Here is a 14,753-nt window from a genome sequence, read left to right as displayed (position 1 = left end):
ATATGTACAGCAGCTCAGAAAGGTTCCATTCACTGCAGGGCGGCTCAGTTGTTTTTCACTTCATCTAGAAAGCTGATTTGAAGTCTTATGTCTCCAGTCATATCAAAGCAGGTCTTTCATGGTCAGCCCACACTGGAACAGACGTTCCACCTCCACAAGCTTGAAGGTCTTTGCCTGAACCCCTACAGCACTGAGACGAAACTCACAAGTGAGGCCAGATCAGTAAATCGAGATCTGTGAGATCTACTCAGATCAGTAAATCAGATCCAAGACAGACTGTAAATCACATGACTGTGGCACAGTCCTGTATGAGCTCCAGATTGCACCTCAGGCACTCGTCTCTTAAATCTGGACTGGCACACTAACGTTGAGAGAATCACTGGGATGTCTTGCTTAAGATGGACCTGATGCATGAGGTGATGGAGGGGTTCTCACCTGCAAGAACATGCCTGTAAACTACATTGACATTGTTAGGACCCCGAGCCCCAGTGGAACAGTGTCAGGCAGCGTGTGGGTGAGCAGTCCCCAGGAGTAGATCCTGGTGAGAATGACGGAACTAGCAGGGCGAGCAGTTCAGTCCCTCTGACCGGTACAATACCTTGGCTGAGTGTTTTCCTCCTGGAAGAATCTGGTGCAGCACAGCTCCTGTCCCTCTGTGTGTTATTGGTGCACAAATGATAAGAATCGTGTGAATGGGAAGAGCTCTTTTCAGCTGCCTCACATTTTCAGCAAGCGCTTCACAGGAAGGGTGGGGCCCAGTGCTGCCACCAGGGACTGGAGACCAGCCTGAGAGACACACAGCAGCCAAACAGGGGCACCAAGGGGAACGCGCCCACCCTTGCGATCAGTGCCAGTGAGAGTTTCCACATCCACACAGCCAGTGTCTCAGCTTGATGTCTCAGCTGAGGATGTTCATTATATCTGGAGGTGAGGACAGCTTCTCCACCAGAGTGTTTCCTCTCTCGGACCCCTGTCAAACAGCCCTGGAATTTGAGCTGTTAATTCAATGATTAGGTCAGTTTGGTTGTATAAAACACATTGGATTGTCACTAAATCTGATCCCAGATAGCTCAGATTGATGTTTCAAGAGCTCATCATTGACATTAATCTGTTTCTTGCATGTGCACTAAACATTAATGTGTCTCATGTCTCGTTAGCTGTGAGGAAAGACTGTAAATACTGTCTGCAGCACAGCTCCCTGGATAGAGATACAAGTGAGTACTGTGTGCGTGGGTGTGGATGTATATTCACCTTTACTGTTCAAAATGCTGAAATGATTTTAAATTAAATACAGCTTTGTTGCCTCACAGTGCTGGGGCCCTGGGTTCAACTCTGGAGCTGTGGTCTGTGTGGAGTTTGCATGTTCTCCCGGTGTTTGTGTGGGTTTCCTCAAGGTGCTCCATTCCCACCCCCCACCCCCCCACAGTCCTAAAATGTACAGGTAGGGTAACTGGCTTCTGGGAATATTCTCTGTGACATGTTTGAGTGTGTGCGTGTCTCTGTGTGTCTGTGAGTGTGTGTGTGAGAGTGTGTGTGTCTGTGATTGTGTGTTTGAGCGTGTGTGTGTCTGTGAGTGTGTGTTTGAGTGTGTGTGTGCACGTGTCTGTGTTTGTGTGTGTCTGTGAGTGTGTTTGAGTGTGTGTGTTTGTGAGTGTGTTTGAGCGTGTGATTGATAGATACTTTATTGATCCCATGAGGGAAATTGCAGTGCAACAGCAGCTTTACACAGACAACACAGCCACAGTGTAACGAATGATACAATAATAATAATACAATACGTACAATACAATCAGTACAGTGAAGGTGCACTAAAAGAGTTACTCACAGTGCGGACACACAAAGAACAAACTAGAACAGAACAGGACCCAGACAAATCATATAAAACATATATGAACACATATATGAATATAATTATAGATGTAAATATAGATATTAATATAAATGTATTGCACGGGTACCTGGCATATATTGCACAAAAAATGGTACATTGAAGGACCTGAGCCTCCTCAAGAAGTAAAGTCGGCTCTGGCCCTTCTTATAGAGGGCCTGGATGTTTTTAGACCATTCCAGTCTATCATCCCAGGTACTTGTACGAGTCCACCATCTCTACGCCACTCCCATGGATGTAGACAGGAGTAGGTTTGACCTTGTTCCTCCTGAAATCTACCACCAGTGTGCGTGTCTGTGTTTGTGTTTGTGTGAGTCTGCCCTGCAGTGGACTAGTGTCCTGTCCAGGGTGTATCCTGACAAGCGTCTTGCTTGCTGGGACAGGTTCAAGCTCCCTGTGACCCTAATTTGGATAAAGTGAAAATGGACAGATGTTTCCATAATCAGAGTTTCCTAAAATAACGGAACTGCAAGCTCTCTTACAACATTGATATAACAAACGATCAAGTTTCTCAGCCAGAATCTGGTCCCCAAAACTGATCAGGACAAAATCCACCTCCCTTTCGCTGCTTCTCTCTGTCTGTCTTTGTTCTTCCGTTTGGTGTTTTACTCCCCTTTTCAGGTGCTTAAAGGGCTGTAGATGTTCGATCGAAGAGCTAACTTGGAGTCTCAGCTGATCAGCTCAGCAAACGGCTCCATCTATACACTAAGAGCTCAGCAGGAATGAAAGCCTGTGACCAGGGTCCCCACTCCTGTGTGTCTGCAGGATTTCAGTCCAGCTGGACTTTCAGTGACCTCAATTAGCTCAATATTGGCTTAATTGGACCAGTTTTACAGCTTCTTCCAGCTCTTCAGGAGCTGCTGCTTCGAAGACCCCTGGAAACCTCACCGACGCCCTGGGTATCCAGGAGCAGGACTGGGGCTGAGCTACAGCAGGGCTCACCAGAAGCAGGCCTGGAGAGCCTCACCTGCAGCTCACAGTGTGAGGCTGGCCTCAGCTTCACTCACGGTCTCCTTCGCTTTGTCTCCAGATGCTTTTGCAGGGACTGGATATCGGTCTGATAGTGTTTGCGGATCTCCAGCTGCGTGTGACCGTCAGTGTGTCTGTTCTGGGCTTGAGGGCTCTGAGCCAGACCGAGGCCAAGGTAAGGAATCATCCCAGCACACAGCTGCTCTGCTGCCAAACTCGAGTCACCACCCGTCCCACAGGAGACTCAAATCAGGACAGTCTGGGGGTGTCTCACAGAAACTGGGACCTAAACTGGCCACAATCTGGTTTCACCCCTGGGTTCTGGTAGGAGGTATCGCAGTATCAGAACACTGACCAATAGATTCAAAAACAATTTCTTCCCCAGGGCAGTCCGCATCATAAACAGCTCAAATTAGCACCTGCACTTTAAGGTACTGCACTGTTTGCACTATGTCCTGTCTTGGGTGTGTTATAATGTCTATTGTCTAAATGTATTGTCCATGTCTGTTTGTTATTTCTTTTTCCTCCACTGTTACTGGGTACAGCTGAACGAGTAGGCATTCCAACACACTTGTTGTATATGGCCAATAAAACATCTTGAATCTTGAAAGTGACTGCCTGCAGGAAAGCTTACTTTACCTGTTCAGCAGTAGATGAAACTGACGAGATCTGACAGAAGTGCTTATTTTATGTGCAGCTGCTTTTTGATACTACTCTTCTGGTGAAATGAATGTACTGAAAATAAAAATTCTCAGAGTTCAGTTGGTTTTAGAAGCAGAAGGAAAATGACCACTTGGAAGAAACACATGTTGCATATCCTGCTGTTAAACCTCCAGCCATTTGGGTTTCAGTCAAATGAGGAAAAAAACGATTCAACTTCAGTTCTTTTTCATTTCATCCAGAATGTCGTGGACAAGTTGTCATGAAGACAGGAAACAAACTGTTTCACTCAGAAATGGCTCCAGTTCATGGTGTATCTGACAAGTATTTTCAATCCATCTGTTTTATTATTATATTAATAATATAAAATATTCCTACTGTATTCATGTTCTTCATTAAGGCCCCGCCCCCTGCTGATCGCGGCTTCTGATTGGCTGAGTCGTAGGTCCGCGCGCTGGGCGTCTCCGCCTCCTCCGGCTCCGGCTCGCGGCTGCCCGCTCCGCTGAGGGCGCGAGAGGAGCGCAGCCGTTATTTGTGAGCGGCTGTGTGTCGGAGGAGCGATCGTCTCCCTGCGGCTGATCCCTGTGGAGGCGTGTGGGGCTCCTGAGGCGCGGCTCTCTCTGCCTCCTGTCACTGCAGAGAAGAGCCGAGGGCAGACCTGCAGCCCCGCTCCGCCGCTATGAGAACCAGCGGGTCTGCAGGACCGTCAGTCTCGGACCTCCTGCGGCCCAGCGACGGGTCTCTGCTGCTCCCGGCCGCAGGGCTTCACACACCGTGGCGCTGCTGCAGGGCGCTGCAAGACGAGCTGCTTCAAGACCAGATGTGTCGCTGCGGACTGGTTAGAGCACAAGGTCTGTGCGTGAGCGAGCGGAGTGACCATGAGGAGGAGCCGGAGAGCAGATCTGCAGGGCGAGTCTGGGTCACAGGAGGACTAATGAGCAGGCTGTGTCTGGGAGAGGTCTGGCAGGAGACTGGAGTGACAGTAGAAGCCCTGATGAGCGAGTCGTGTGAGAGAGGAGGGAGAGGCGAGTCTGGATGGAGGGAGGAAGGGGTGTCTGACGTCATATCGTGAGCAAGACGCTCCGCTCCGTGTTTTCTGAAACTTTCCGGCTGACACTTTGGAAATCAGACAATTAGTGCTTCTGTTGGTAGAGTTGGGAAAAATCAGAAAGCATATAAAATTGTAATTTTATAATTAAATATAGTGATTATAATGACTTATTAAACGTGAGCGTGACGTCGACACATCGGGATTGTGACGCAACAATTGCGGTCCGGGAAAGCGCTCCGGTGCTGCTGAGTCGCTCAGCGCTGATGCTCGTAGCGAAGAAAACACTTCAGCTCGACACGGCTTGTCAATATTCTCTGTCTTTTCACTGAAGATCCTGGTGGTTTACGGACGAGGTAGGGACCTGTCGAGGCTCCGTATCGCGGATCCGATTGTTCTTGTTTCTCCTGGGCAGATCGAGCGGTTATTGTGTTAACACGGTGTTCAGTGAGAGGGGGTTAAAAGCTCTTAACCTGCTGGAGTTTTATTAAAGCCCAGAGTGCAGATCTGAACAGGAATTCATTGCTGCTTCTGTTCCTGTCTCTGCTTTCACTGATGTGAAGAATTTGCTTGTGTTCTCAATATCCTGTGTCTGCCCTTCAGCCTGTTGGGTTGTATTCCAGTAGGACCAGCTGGTTAGAGAGAGTTCTGTGGTGTCTAGTGGGTCTGCTGTTGTCCTGTCAGCAGTACCTTGACTCCCAGTGTGTGAAAAGAGCCACCCAGCTCCCTGCTTCACTGTGCTGTTCTACTGGCTGACTGACAGGTCCAAGATGAGCCCGAAGGAGTGCAGCTGTGAGCCCAGCAGGGTGAAGTGGCTCTCCTCCTGTGTGCAGCGCACAGGCTGCCAGTGCCCCGGGCCAGGTATGACACAGCTGGATCTAGACCAGTGTCCCCTGAAGCCAGTCCCCCCACACACTGACTCCTGGCTTCCCTTTCCACTGGGACTCCATCCCTGGGCTGACTGACCTGAGGGGCTCTTCGCTGTCACCCTGCAGGTCTCCTCAGCTCGAGGCAGGGAAAGCAACAGCGGTCTCCTCATCTTTTCAACTAATGATGATTTGAGCAAAAATAAACAAGATATAAGCTAAAATAATAAGATATAAAATAAAATAATTTAGTATGAGAGTATTTTTAAGAAGACTAACATCCATGTAAGGTATGAAACCATTGAAAGTGTTGAAAATGAGTAACTCACAGTGGTTATGAAATGAGCTGTGTCTGAGTTATGTACTGCAATTATTCTTTCATTTACATTTAATTGTAACTTTGGGAAAAGCAAATGTATATTTATGGAGATCTGTCCAAGTCCTTTTGAATGGGTGTGAGAGAAGCTGAATTAGAGGCTCTAATCCCCTTAGAGCAGCAGAAGGAGGTTCTCCACCTGGGAGCAGAGCTGCTGCCTGATTCTTCTTCAACACTGAGATCCTCTGTTTGCGGAGGAGCAGCTGCTAACAGGACTGATGTGACCCAGAGAGCAGCTCTGTTTGTGGGCTCTTCAGGGTTCAGAAGTGTCAGTGGCTGCAGCTGTTATTCACGACCACGAAAACAAAACCCTGCACTCTGAAGCCTCCTGCCCTTAGAGCAGATCTGTATTCCTCTCTGGGGTGAAAGAGTCCCAGCTTTTACGGGCTGTGCATCAAAAATCATTTTGATCTCTATAATTCTCAGACATGTGTCAGTAGGGTTTTAGGTCCCTCAGACAACAGGTCGGTTTTAGAGTTTTCTCCCTAGAAGTCTATGCTGCGGCGACACCAGTGTTTCCCCTGTCTGTGTGTCTGCTGTAGATGAGGTCCTGGCTGTTCTGGAGGGAATGAGCAGCTCTGATGAGGAATCTGGGAAGCTCCTGATAGAAGAGCTGCTCTCCCTCCTGCAGAGGAACACCAAGGGGACACTGCCAGTTATCCTGGGATTCCTCGAGAGCCCCCAGGTAACATGAAGGAGCTCCCTGCACACCTCCTGACATAGTCGTTGCAAACGCACTAATCAGGAGCCCAGTGTGCTCCAAGATACTGTCTCTGCTTTTTCTTACAACTATAAGTCAGAAGGTAAGCCCTAACGTGTTGTCATCTTGACAGATGTGCTTGAGTGGAAGGCTGGGGTTTCTCTGTGTGTTTCCACTCCCTCGTGTGGTGAGCTGGGGTGGTTCTGCTGTTTCACCCTCAGTGCCCGTTGGCCAGGCTGACTGGCCCTGAAGGAGAAGCCTTTGAACAGACACTCTTGGTGCTGTGATGAGAGCAGCAGTCTCACCCCTGGCTTTGGTTCTTCCCTGCTCTAGGTGACAACTGCCCATCGCTCTGCTGTCCTCCAGGCAGTGGAGAAGCTGCTGCGCAAAACATCTGCGCAGCATCTGGATGAGTCCTTGGCCAAGAGCACCGTCTCGATGGCCTTGAATGAGATGACGATGTCACCGGTATGTAAATCCCTTTAATTTCAATCTATCGAACTGTTGTCTTGCTGCAGTGCTGTGGTCTGTTTCCTTGCCTGTAGCACACATTGTTACATCTAATGGTAGCAAATCGTTGTATGTTAACTTGTGTGCTCATTGGCTTGATCCAAGCTGCAGCTTCAACTCCAATACTATCGACTCCCAAGTCACTCTGATCTCTTTTTACTGTTGTTTCAGAAATGGCTGCCTGACTGGCAACAGCCAGCCAGCAACATAGTCATTTGTGTGGTGAGAGACCACTACGACAGTACCATGGATATGGTGCTGTCCTTCTTCCAGCCCGGAGTGCTCCCTCACCACACGCTGCTGAATGCTGTAGGAGATATCTCCCGCAACTGCAGTAAGTTCTGTGCTGCTAATGGGGTGTGATCTGCACAGATATATTCCAGATTTTTTACTAAGTTGTATTTCAAACTTCATGATACTGCTCGTATCTGTCCATTCAAGCCCTGATACATGAGCTTATTATGAAGGCTCAGTGTTTGTTACTCATGCCGCTTCTGACTCTCTAGTGTTATCATGAGCCTTGGTCCCTACCCAGTGTGAAATGTGTTTTCTTTGAAGGTCGTGACATAGCAAGGGATATAGTGAGACTGCTGGACCTGCTGGTGCCTGTTCTTCCCCTTGCTGTGACTAATAAAATGAAGGCAATGATGGCTTTTGGTAAGTGTGCAAGCTGTCTCATTTAGGGGGACAGTTGTTATCAATGCTTGGTTCCACTGGCAATCCACTGACAAGGCCTGTTCAGACCGCTTCCCACTGAGCTACAGGACTGCTTTGATGTAGCTGAGGAGTGTAGCAGGCTGTTCCTCTCTTGTGTTGTCAGCATTGGAAGGCCTGTATGAGAGCTGGGCAAAATTCCAGGGTCCCGGGCAGTGTGTTCAGGACTGTTCAAGCCAGGTCATCATAAGTTTTGATGTAGTGCACAGATGGCTGCCATCTTCTGAGCCAAAGGTATGGGATCTTTAATCCATTGTAGGTTATTTGACATCTTATTAATCATCCTGAATTCTCAGATGTTCTGGAGGAAAGAATGGACTTGAATGCCAAGAAAAGATGTGTCCATGCAGGTATTAGGGAAGGGTATCGGGGTCCAGGGTTCAGATCACAGTAAGCAAAGTTGAATAGGGTGTACTTATGAAGCAGGTTTTATTCATTGCTTAAAGCTGTTCTAACTGTCTGTGGTTTTAGACAAGTTTGCTTTCCTGTGACTGTATCCTTTCCTTGAGGATGATGGTGTTTGTGTTTTGTCTGAAGGTGACGGAGGCCATTGTCTTGGCCCTGGCTGCTATGTGCTGCCTGCTCCCTGAGGAGAAGTTTCAGAGTGAGCTGCCAGCAGTTTTACAGGCCTTCCAGCCACTGTATGCAGCTGAGCTGGACATCAGCTACTCCAGAATCAACAAGGTAGGCCTGTGACCGACAATGGGCCTTTAGGTGTACAGGTTGTGGATTGCGAGGTCCGTTTCTTTTAGAAAATGGATTTTGATTCCTTAAATTGTAGATCGAAACAATCACTAGTAGCACTTTCCCAGTGTCCCTTTGTCCACAAGCTCCAGTGATGTGCTGGTGAGGCCCAGTGCAGAAGAGGATTATGGTCTGTGGTGCCCCATGTGATTGTGGAAGGGTGTGAACAAGATGGATCTGCCAGGGGTAGAGTCCAGGGGAGGCGTTATCCTGCTCTGTCAGATTTTTGTGTGTGATCAAACTACCAAAATCCTAATGCTAATGTGTTATTGCATACACTGAGAGAGTGAGGCCTCTTGATGAAGCAGCAGTGCCTCTCCAGATTGACTCCAACGTGCTCTTCTTTCAGAGTCTGAGTGTGCTTGTGGGGGCAGCAGTGCCGAAGGCCAGACCAGTGCTGGAATCCCAGCTGGAGCAGCTGCTGACCATGGTCCACGCCCAGGTAATGGGGACAGCAGCCCGCTCACCTGCACAGAGAGACGTTACAGTAGTCAGTAAGAGTGTCTGTCTGAGGGGTGAAGCCCTCAGGAGCCTCATCAATGACAGCAGCTCAGTGCTGTGATCTACCCCTCTCCACAGCTCATGGCAACACAGAAGTGCCGTGTATCTGACTGCTGAAGCCCTTATTCATTCAGTTGAACGGATATTGATGACTCGGCTCGTTTTATCATGGCATTAGAACAGCAGTCCATGAGAGAGTGTGCATGATGCCCTTGTGGGTGTTGTAAGAGTGCTCTGATGCCTGTCTGGTGTCCCAGGATCTGGCAGTGCTGATGGGGCTGTGTGCCAGTGTGCACCTGGATGTGGTGCTGTCTGTGCTGAAGAGACTGGAGACCCAGCTGACTGACCCAGCCTTCCCCTGCAATGAGCAGGGCTCTAGGGTAGGTGTACTGCATCAGAGTCCTGACAGACAAACAGAAGCTGCTCTTAATGTCAGCTTCTACCTACAAGTTTCAGCACCTTGATCTGGATTGTAATGCTTGTTACTGCAGAGTGATTTCACCTGTGCCCTGATTCTGTGCTATGGGCAAGTTGCACTTAAAGCACCTGCAGAGGATCTACTGCAGAGAATGGACACTGACTTTATGGAGAGACTGAGACACCATGTCACCACGAAGGTAGGCAACATGTCCTCCTTTAAGAACAAGAGACCTGACAGAGTGAACCTCACAGCTCCTGTCTGAAGAGTGTATTCAACCACTGATACATTCTTTAATGTGCTTCTCTAACGCAGGGAGGTATTCGTATCAACTCTCAGGCAAAAGTTCTTCCTTATTTGTTCTGCTACTTTCCTGCAGTGTCTGGGTAGACATAGTTAATTATACTTCAACCTGATTGGATTGTTCTGGGGAGGAGGACACAGGGATACAGTGTCCAAGGCTGTCCAGGCTGTGAGTGTCCATCACAGCCCAGGGCTGGTGGAGGTGAGGTGGCGTTTGGGCTGTCAGTGAGTGAGCTGCTGTGTGTCCCCCTGCAGGAGCCCAGTGTCAGACTGAGCCTGTGCCGCAGTGTGGGCATGATGGCACAGGCAGTGCGCAGCGCCAGTCCCTCCGGAGCTCCCAGCTTCCCTGCCAAGGCCAAGCTCCTGGCGACAATGATGGTCAGTGTGTCTGACGAAGCCGCCTGTCTGCTGTTTTCCTACACGGATGCTCTGGACAAGCTGTATCCTGTCACTGTGAATCGGAGAACAGATAGTTTGTGAGAAGTGATTGGACGGGAAACTGTTTTGCTATTGATCAATACAGTTGTGTTTTTAGCTTTTTGGAAACACTGCTCCAGAAGTATTCAGAAAAATGACTCCTTTGTTCACACCTAGCGACATGATCCTGTGTCCTGTCTCTGAAGACAGCACTGAGAACTGCAACAAAGGGGCAGTAGTGGACAACTTCAACAGTCAGTGTAACAGAGCTCATGTGATCTGTCTGAGATTGACCTGCTGTTCTTGTTCCCTGTAGGCTCTTGACCTGCTGCAATTCTTCGGCAGTAGTTATACTCTGGATGACAGCTTGGAAGAGAGTTTGAGGGAGGGGATATTATATCTGGCTGCACAGGACCTCAGACAGACCATCCAGTCCCTAGTGACCCTCACATCTCCCTCTGAGAGGTAGAGCACAATTCTAACAGTGAGAAGCTCTTTGCAATGATAAAAGTATCACAACAACAGCAATGTGTTGTGGCGTCAGTGTTTGTGTATTTTAGCTCTGAGAATGAGTTTGAATGCTTAGCCCTGCACTGACAGCTGGGGGTGTATTTTACAGCTCACTCTCGGAGGTGTGGCAGGTCCTCAGTACCAGCCAGGTGGTCTCGGAGACCGTGAAGGACCTGGCTGATCATCTCGGCCTGATGAGGGACATGAAGGTGGATGATCCAGAACTGGATGTAAGTGACTATAGAGCCCATCTGCTGGTGTTTCTAACTGAGCAGAGGACAGATAGTCAGACAGCTGACAGCTACAGCACGGAGGTACTGTCTCCCTGTAATATGTCGCTGCCCAAGAGCAGGCAGAGAGACACCAGCAAACAGGCAAGCGGCTGTGTGAACAAACAGCTCCCTGTTTGCAGCACAGGGACAGGCTGGTGAGCACAGAAAAGCGTGGTGCAGACCAGCAGCCCAAAGCCACGTCCAGAACAGGCCAGATCAAAGCTGGGTGAACACAGAGGCTCAGCACACAGCAAACTCCAAACTCAGAGCTGATGGTAATAAGCACAGTCTGTAAACAGACAGACACAGCACACAAGCACAAGAGGGTAATCTAGACAACAAAGGCAGGGTGAAGCTAGGGGCCAGTATCCGAGGAGCAAAGTCGGAAGACAGGGAGAAGCTTGAGACTTTTGGCCGAGTTCCTGAGCGCTGCCAGACCAAGGGCTTGTGTAGCTTGAACCACCTGAGTCAGGTGTGGTGGACTGGCTAGCACGTCAATTTTAGCTGTCCCTTCTGCTGACCAGCAGCGACCAGCATGACCCTCCCTCAGTGTAACCCTTGTCCCAGCAGTACTGGGAATGAAGGCCGACTGGTGTCCTCCTGTCTTCAGATCCACAGACACACAGAGGAGCAGCTGGCAGCTCAGAGCTCAGCCCTGACAGAGCAGGAGACCCCAGCTGAGCCAGTTGTTCTGCGGGCTCTACTGGGCTTGATCACTGTCCTGTCCATCGCGGACAAGAGTCAAGCCAAAGCACTGGTGCCCTTTGTGTACTGTAGAGCCAGGCCCTGCTTGGAAAGTGTAAGTTTTTTAGGATGTTCTTTATTCAAATATTGTGTCATTTGTTTTTGTCTATTAAATTTAAATATAACGTCTGTAATTGTAATCAATTGGATATCCATGATTACAGTGTTTGTTCTTTGAGCTACTGAGCTACAGTGGGCTCAGACTCCAGCCCTGAGAGGAGAAAATAAGTGGTGACAGTTTGTGCGTGTCTGTGTGTAAAGTTTCCCTCTTGTCCTGTGTCTGTGTTACAGGAGAGCCCGGAGGTCCGCAGAGTCACAGTGGTTCTGCTGGGGCAGCTGGTCAGGCTGGGCTCTGAGAAAGCCCGGCTCAACAAAGAGGTCCACAGCTCCCTGGTCAGCGTGCTGCTGAACCTGACTGACCCCAGCCCAGAGGTCATCCAGGTAAAGACACAGAGCTGCCGCTGGCTGGGCTGAGCCTGTGGGACTATGGGTCTTCTCACGTCCTTCTTTGATATTGATACTTGTCACCTATCCAGTGTTTGACCAGCTTTGCAATTGGTGAAGAAAAACAACCCTACAGTCAGTACGAACTTGTAGCCTGGAAATCTAAACATTCAGAGGGTTACTATCAAGGATGTGTCAAAGGGTTTCAGGGCTGGCTTCTATTTTCTGACATTTGTGTAGTTTCTGTTTAATTTGGGCTCTGTTTCAAGATAAACTGGTTTTGACAATGTGGATTTCTCCAGGCCTGCTGGACAGTCCTACAGCAGTTCACCCTGGAATGTGTGCTGTCCATGAAGGAGATGTGCAGGATCCTGGTGAGTGAGGTTCTCCTGGGGCTGGCTTCTGGGCTGCTGGTGAGAGAGGGGAGCACACCCTGCTTTTGGGACACAAACACACGAAGACTTGTGTCAGATTTAGGAAATATATTTGTGCTAAACCAGGCTTACACTGAGCACTAATTACAGTGAGTAGCAGTTTATATCCAGATTATAATCACAGTAGTGCTGATGAGTTCATACACTCTCATTAGATGGATTAGAGGTGTTTATGTGTAATGGAGGGCTGTCTCTCACATGGGGGCTCCTGTACAGTAGTAGCGTGCTGTCTCACACTGCCCTGCAATATTCCCTGTGTCCAGATAACGAGTGGGCAGTTCAGCCTGGCCCAGAGGCTTGCACTCCAGGGTGCACAGAGCAGAAGGGCCTGGGTTCGGGAAAGTGCTGCCATCTTCATTGGTAAGAGCTCAGTGACAATGAGAAGAGTGATTGAGGCTCAGTGTAGAGATGATGCTCCACTGGTAAAAGTGAGTTGTGCTGTGGTTAGTGATGAGGGTATTGCCGGGATGGGAATTCAAGCATTAAAACGCTACTCTGTAGGTTTCCCTTGAAACAGGTTTGAGTCTGAAGGTGTTTGATCACTGGGGTTTTCTCAAAGGACTCAGGCTCTGATATGTCACACTAGTAAAAGGCCTCTAGTTAGAAGGCTCTAGTATGTCTAGCTACAGTAGTCTCATTTCGGCAGCAGGACACTGGGCACCACTTTCAGCCTCGTCTGTCTAGTGTTTGAAATGCATTTTTCTGTCAGTAATGAGGCAGGTTAATCAGACTTACCAATGTCACCAGGAAACACATTTCCATGAGCTGCTCTCCATTCAGAGTGTTGGCAGTGTGCACTGGTGCAGTATCCAGTGTGGTGCTGTGTGTGCAGGAGCTCTGCTGTTCAACCCCTCTGTGTTTCAGGCCTCCAAGTGCAGCAGCTGCAGAGGAGACTCTGCTCTTGTTTCGCTCTGAGAAGAGCTCAGCGAGGTAACGATGCTTGTGTTTTGTGTCCAGTATGTTGACCAGTTGTTCTTGTACAGTATATAATAATTAATAATAATAATTGCTTACACTTATATAGCACTTTTCTGGACACTCCACTGAAAGTGCTTTACAGGTAATGGGGATCCCCTCCACCACCACCAATGTGCAGCCCCACCTGGATGATGCGACGGCAGCCATAGTGCGCCAGAACGCTCCCCACACATCAGCTATCAGTGGGGAGGAGAGCAGGGTGATAAAGCCAATTCATAGATGGGGATTATTAGGAGGCCACGATTGGTAAGGGCCAATGGGAAATTTGGCCAGGGCGCTGGGGTTACACCCCTACTCTTTTCAAGAAACACCCTGGTTTTTTTATGACCACAGAGAGTCAGGACCTTGGTTTGACGTCTCATCTTAAGGACGGCACCTGTTTACAGTATAGTGTCCCCGTCACTATACTGGGGCATTAGGACCTACATGGACCACAGGGTGAGCGCCCCCTGCTGGCCCCACTAACACCTCTTCCAGCAGCAACCTTAGTTTTTCCCAGGAGGTCTCCCATCCAGTTACTGGCCAGGCTCACACCTGCTTAGCTTCAGTGGCTTAGTATTTAGTAGTTTAGAGTCTGTTTAACCAGAAATTCTGGCTGTAGCCTCTCACACCATAGATACCCAGTGTACAAAGTTTTGAGAAGTTCAGAGCATGGAGATGAAAAATGTATAGTTGGCCTGTTTAGCAGGTTTTTGTGGAATTGCACATCTGTAGTAGCTCTGCTTTATTTTATTCTTTTTAGAGACTTGTGCGGTCTGTGAATTACAGTGTGGCCGTTTCTTCCAGCTTCATAGTTTGACATTTTTGACTACTGTTCCTTCTGAAATTGAAGAGAACACAGATGTCACACAGAAAGGATCTCACACTCCTTCTTTAACCCCACTGCATGAGGTCCAGACCTGCTGCTCTGCACAGTGTCTCCTAACTCACACCTGCTGGGCAAGAGCTGGATCAGCACTGCAGCTGTGTGTCAGGAGCTGAGCAGGACTGCAGAAACCCGAGTAACAGCCTCGTCTCTTTCCTCCCGCAGCCCTGATGGTCCTGCTGCAGGACCCAGAGCCGCAGGTGCGGGAGAGGGCTGCTGAAGCCATGGGGCTCTTCACCCGGCCCTGAGCAGCACTCTGGAGTCGGGGCGCCCCTCCCCAGCCACTGCAGAGACACCTGGGTGTCCCAGCTTATTCTGGACCAGACAGCATACCTCTCTCTCTCCTCCACACACAACTTTGTGTTTAAATAAATTACACAACGTGTACAGAA

At 49.1% G+C, this 14,753-nt stretch overlaps 2 protein-coding genes and 1 pseudogene across 8 annotated transcripts in view; 1 reads left to right on the top strand and 2 right to left on the bottom strand.

Annotated features, from left to right (window-relative positions):
- Positions 1–4,582, bottom strand: part of LOC148639774 (uncharacterized) — a 21,953-nt gene extending 17,371 nt beyond the window's left edge. The window contains exons 1-4 of the mRNA XM_088621597.1: positions 4,578–4,582; positions 3,896–4,019; positions 722–786; positions 132–190 (exon numbers count right to left, since the gene is read on the bottom strand). Coding sequence (XP_088477723.1) covers positions 132–190; positions 722–786; positions 3,896–4,019; positions 4,578–4,582 — 253 coding nt within the window. The remainder of the gene's footprint in view (positions 1–131; positions 191–721; positions 787–3,895; positions 4,020–4,577) is intronic.
- LOC148639771 (fish-egg lectin pseudogene) overlaps positions 1–14,753 on the bottom strand; it is a 61,473-nt pseudogene that overhangs the window by 37,226 nt on the left and 9,494 nt on the right. The gene's annotated exons all lie outside the window — the stretch shown is intronic.
- LOC148639773 (uncharacterized) lies at positions 3,996–14,753 on the top strand. 6 transcript variants are annotated; one of them, XM_088621473.1, is made up of 20 exons: positions 3,996–4,921; positions 5,329–5,426; positions 6,350–6,492; positions 6,841–6,975; positions 7,189–7,351; positions 7,576–7,674; positions 7,838–7,965; positions 8,269–8,415; positions 8,825–8,917; positions 9,234–9,356; positions 9,468–9,593; positions 9,953–10,075; positions 10,431–10,579; positions 10,734–10,854; positions 11,507–11,695; positions 11,932–12,081; positions 12,387–12,458; positions 12,782–12,878; positions 13,383–13,448; positions 14,527–14,753. In XM_088621473.1, exons 2-20 carry the CDS (start codon positions 5,336–5,338, stop codon positions 14,607–14,609), a joined length of 2,298 nt encoding a protein of 765 aa, XP_088477599.1. In that variant the 5' UTR covers positions 3,996–4,921; positions 5,329–5,335; the 3' UTR covers positions 14,610–14,753. The 6 variants fall into 6 exon arrangements, with proteins under 6 accessions (XP_088477599.1, XP_088477601.1, XP_088477600.1 ...); XM_088621475.1 differs by lacking the exon at positions 14,527–14,753 and adding an exon at positions 13,569–13,597; XM_088621474.1 differs by lacking the exon at positions 14,527–14,753 and adding an exon at positions 13,569–13,586 and having other exon boundaries at positions 12,782–12,946.

This window comes from Lepisosteus platostomus, chromosome 26, assembly GCF_059453375.1.
Source record: "Lepisosteus platostomus isolate fLepPlt1 chromosome 26, fLepPlt1.hap1, whole genome shotgun sequence".
NCBI classification, from domain to species: Eukaryota; Metazoa; Chordata; class Actinopteri; order Semionotiformes; family Lepisosteidae; genus Lepisosteus; species Lepisosteus platostomus.
Note: the sequence above shows the minus strand (reverse complement) of the source record. Positions and strands in the feature narration are given on the sequence as shown.

Bases quoted from the DNA above. Each gene is read 5' to 3' on its own strand.
- LOC148639773 (XM_088621472.1), top strand. From the start codon at position 5,336: ATGAGCCCGAAGGAGTGCAGCTGTGAGCCCAGCAGGGTGAAGTGGCTC. The intron at 8,918-9,233 runs GTAATGGGGACA...CTGGTGTCCCAG, and splicing joins TGACCATGGTCCACGCCCAG to GATCTGGCAGTGCTGATGGG. The intron at 12,082-12,386 runs GTAAAGACACAG...GGATTTCTCCAG, and splicing joins CCAGCCCAGAGGTCATCCAG to GCCTGCTGGACAGTCCTACA.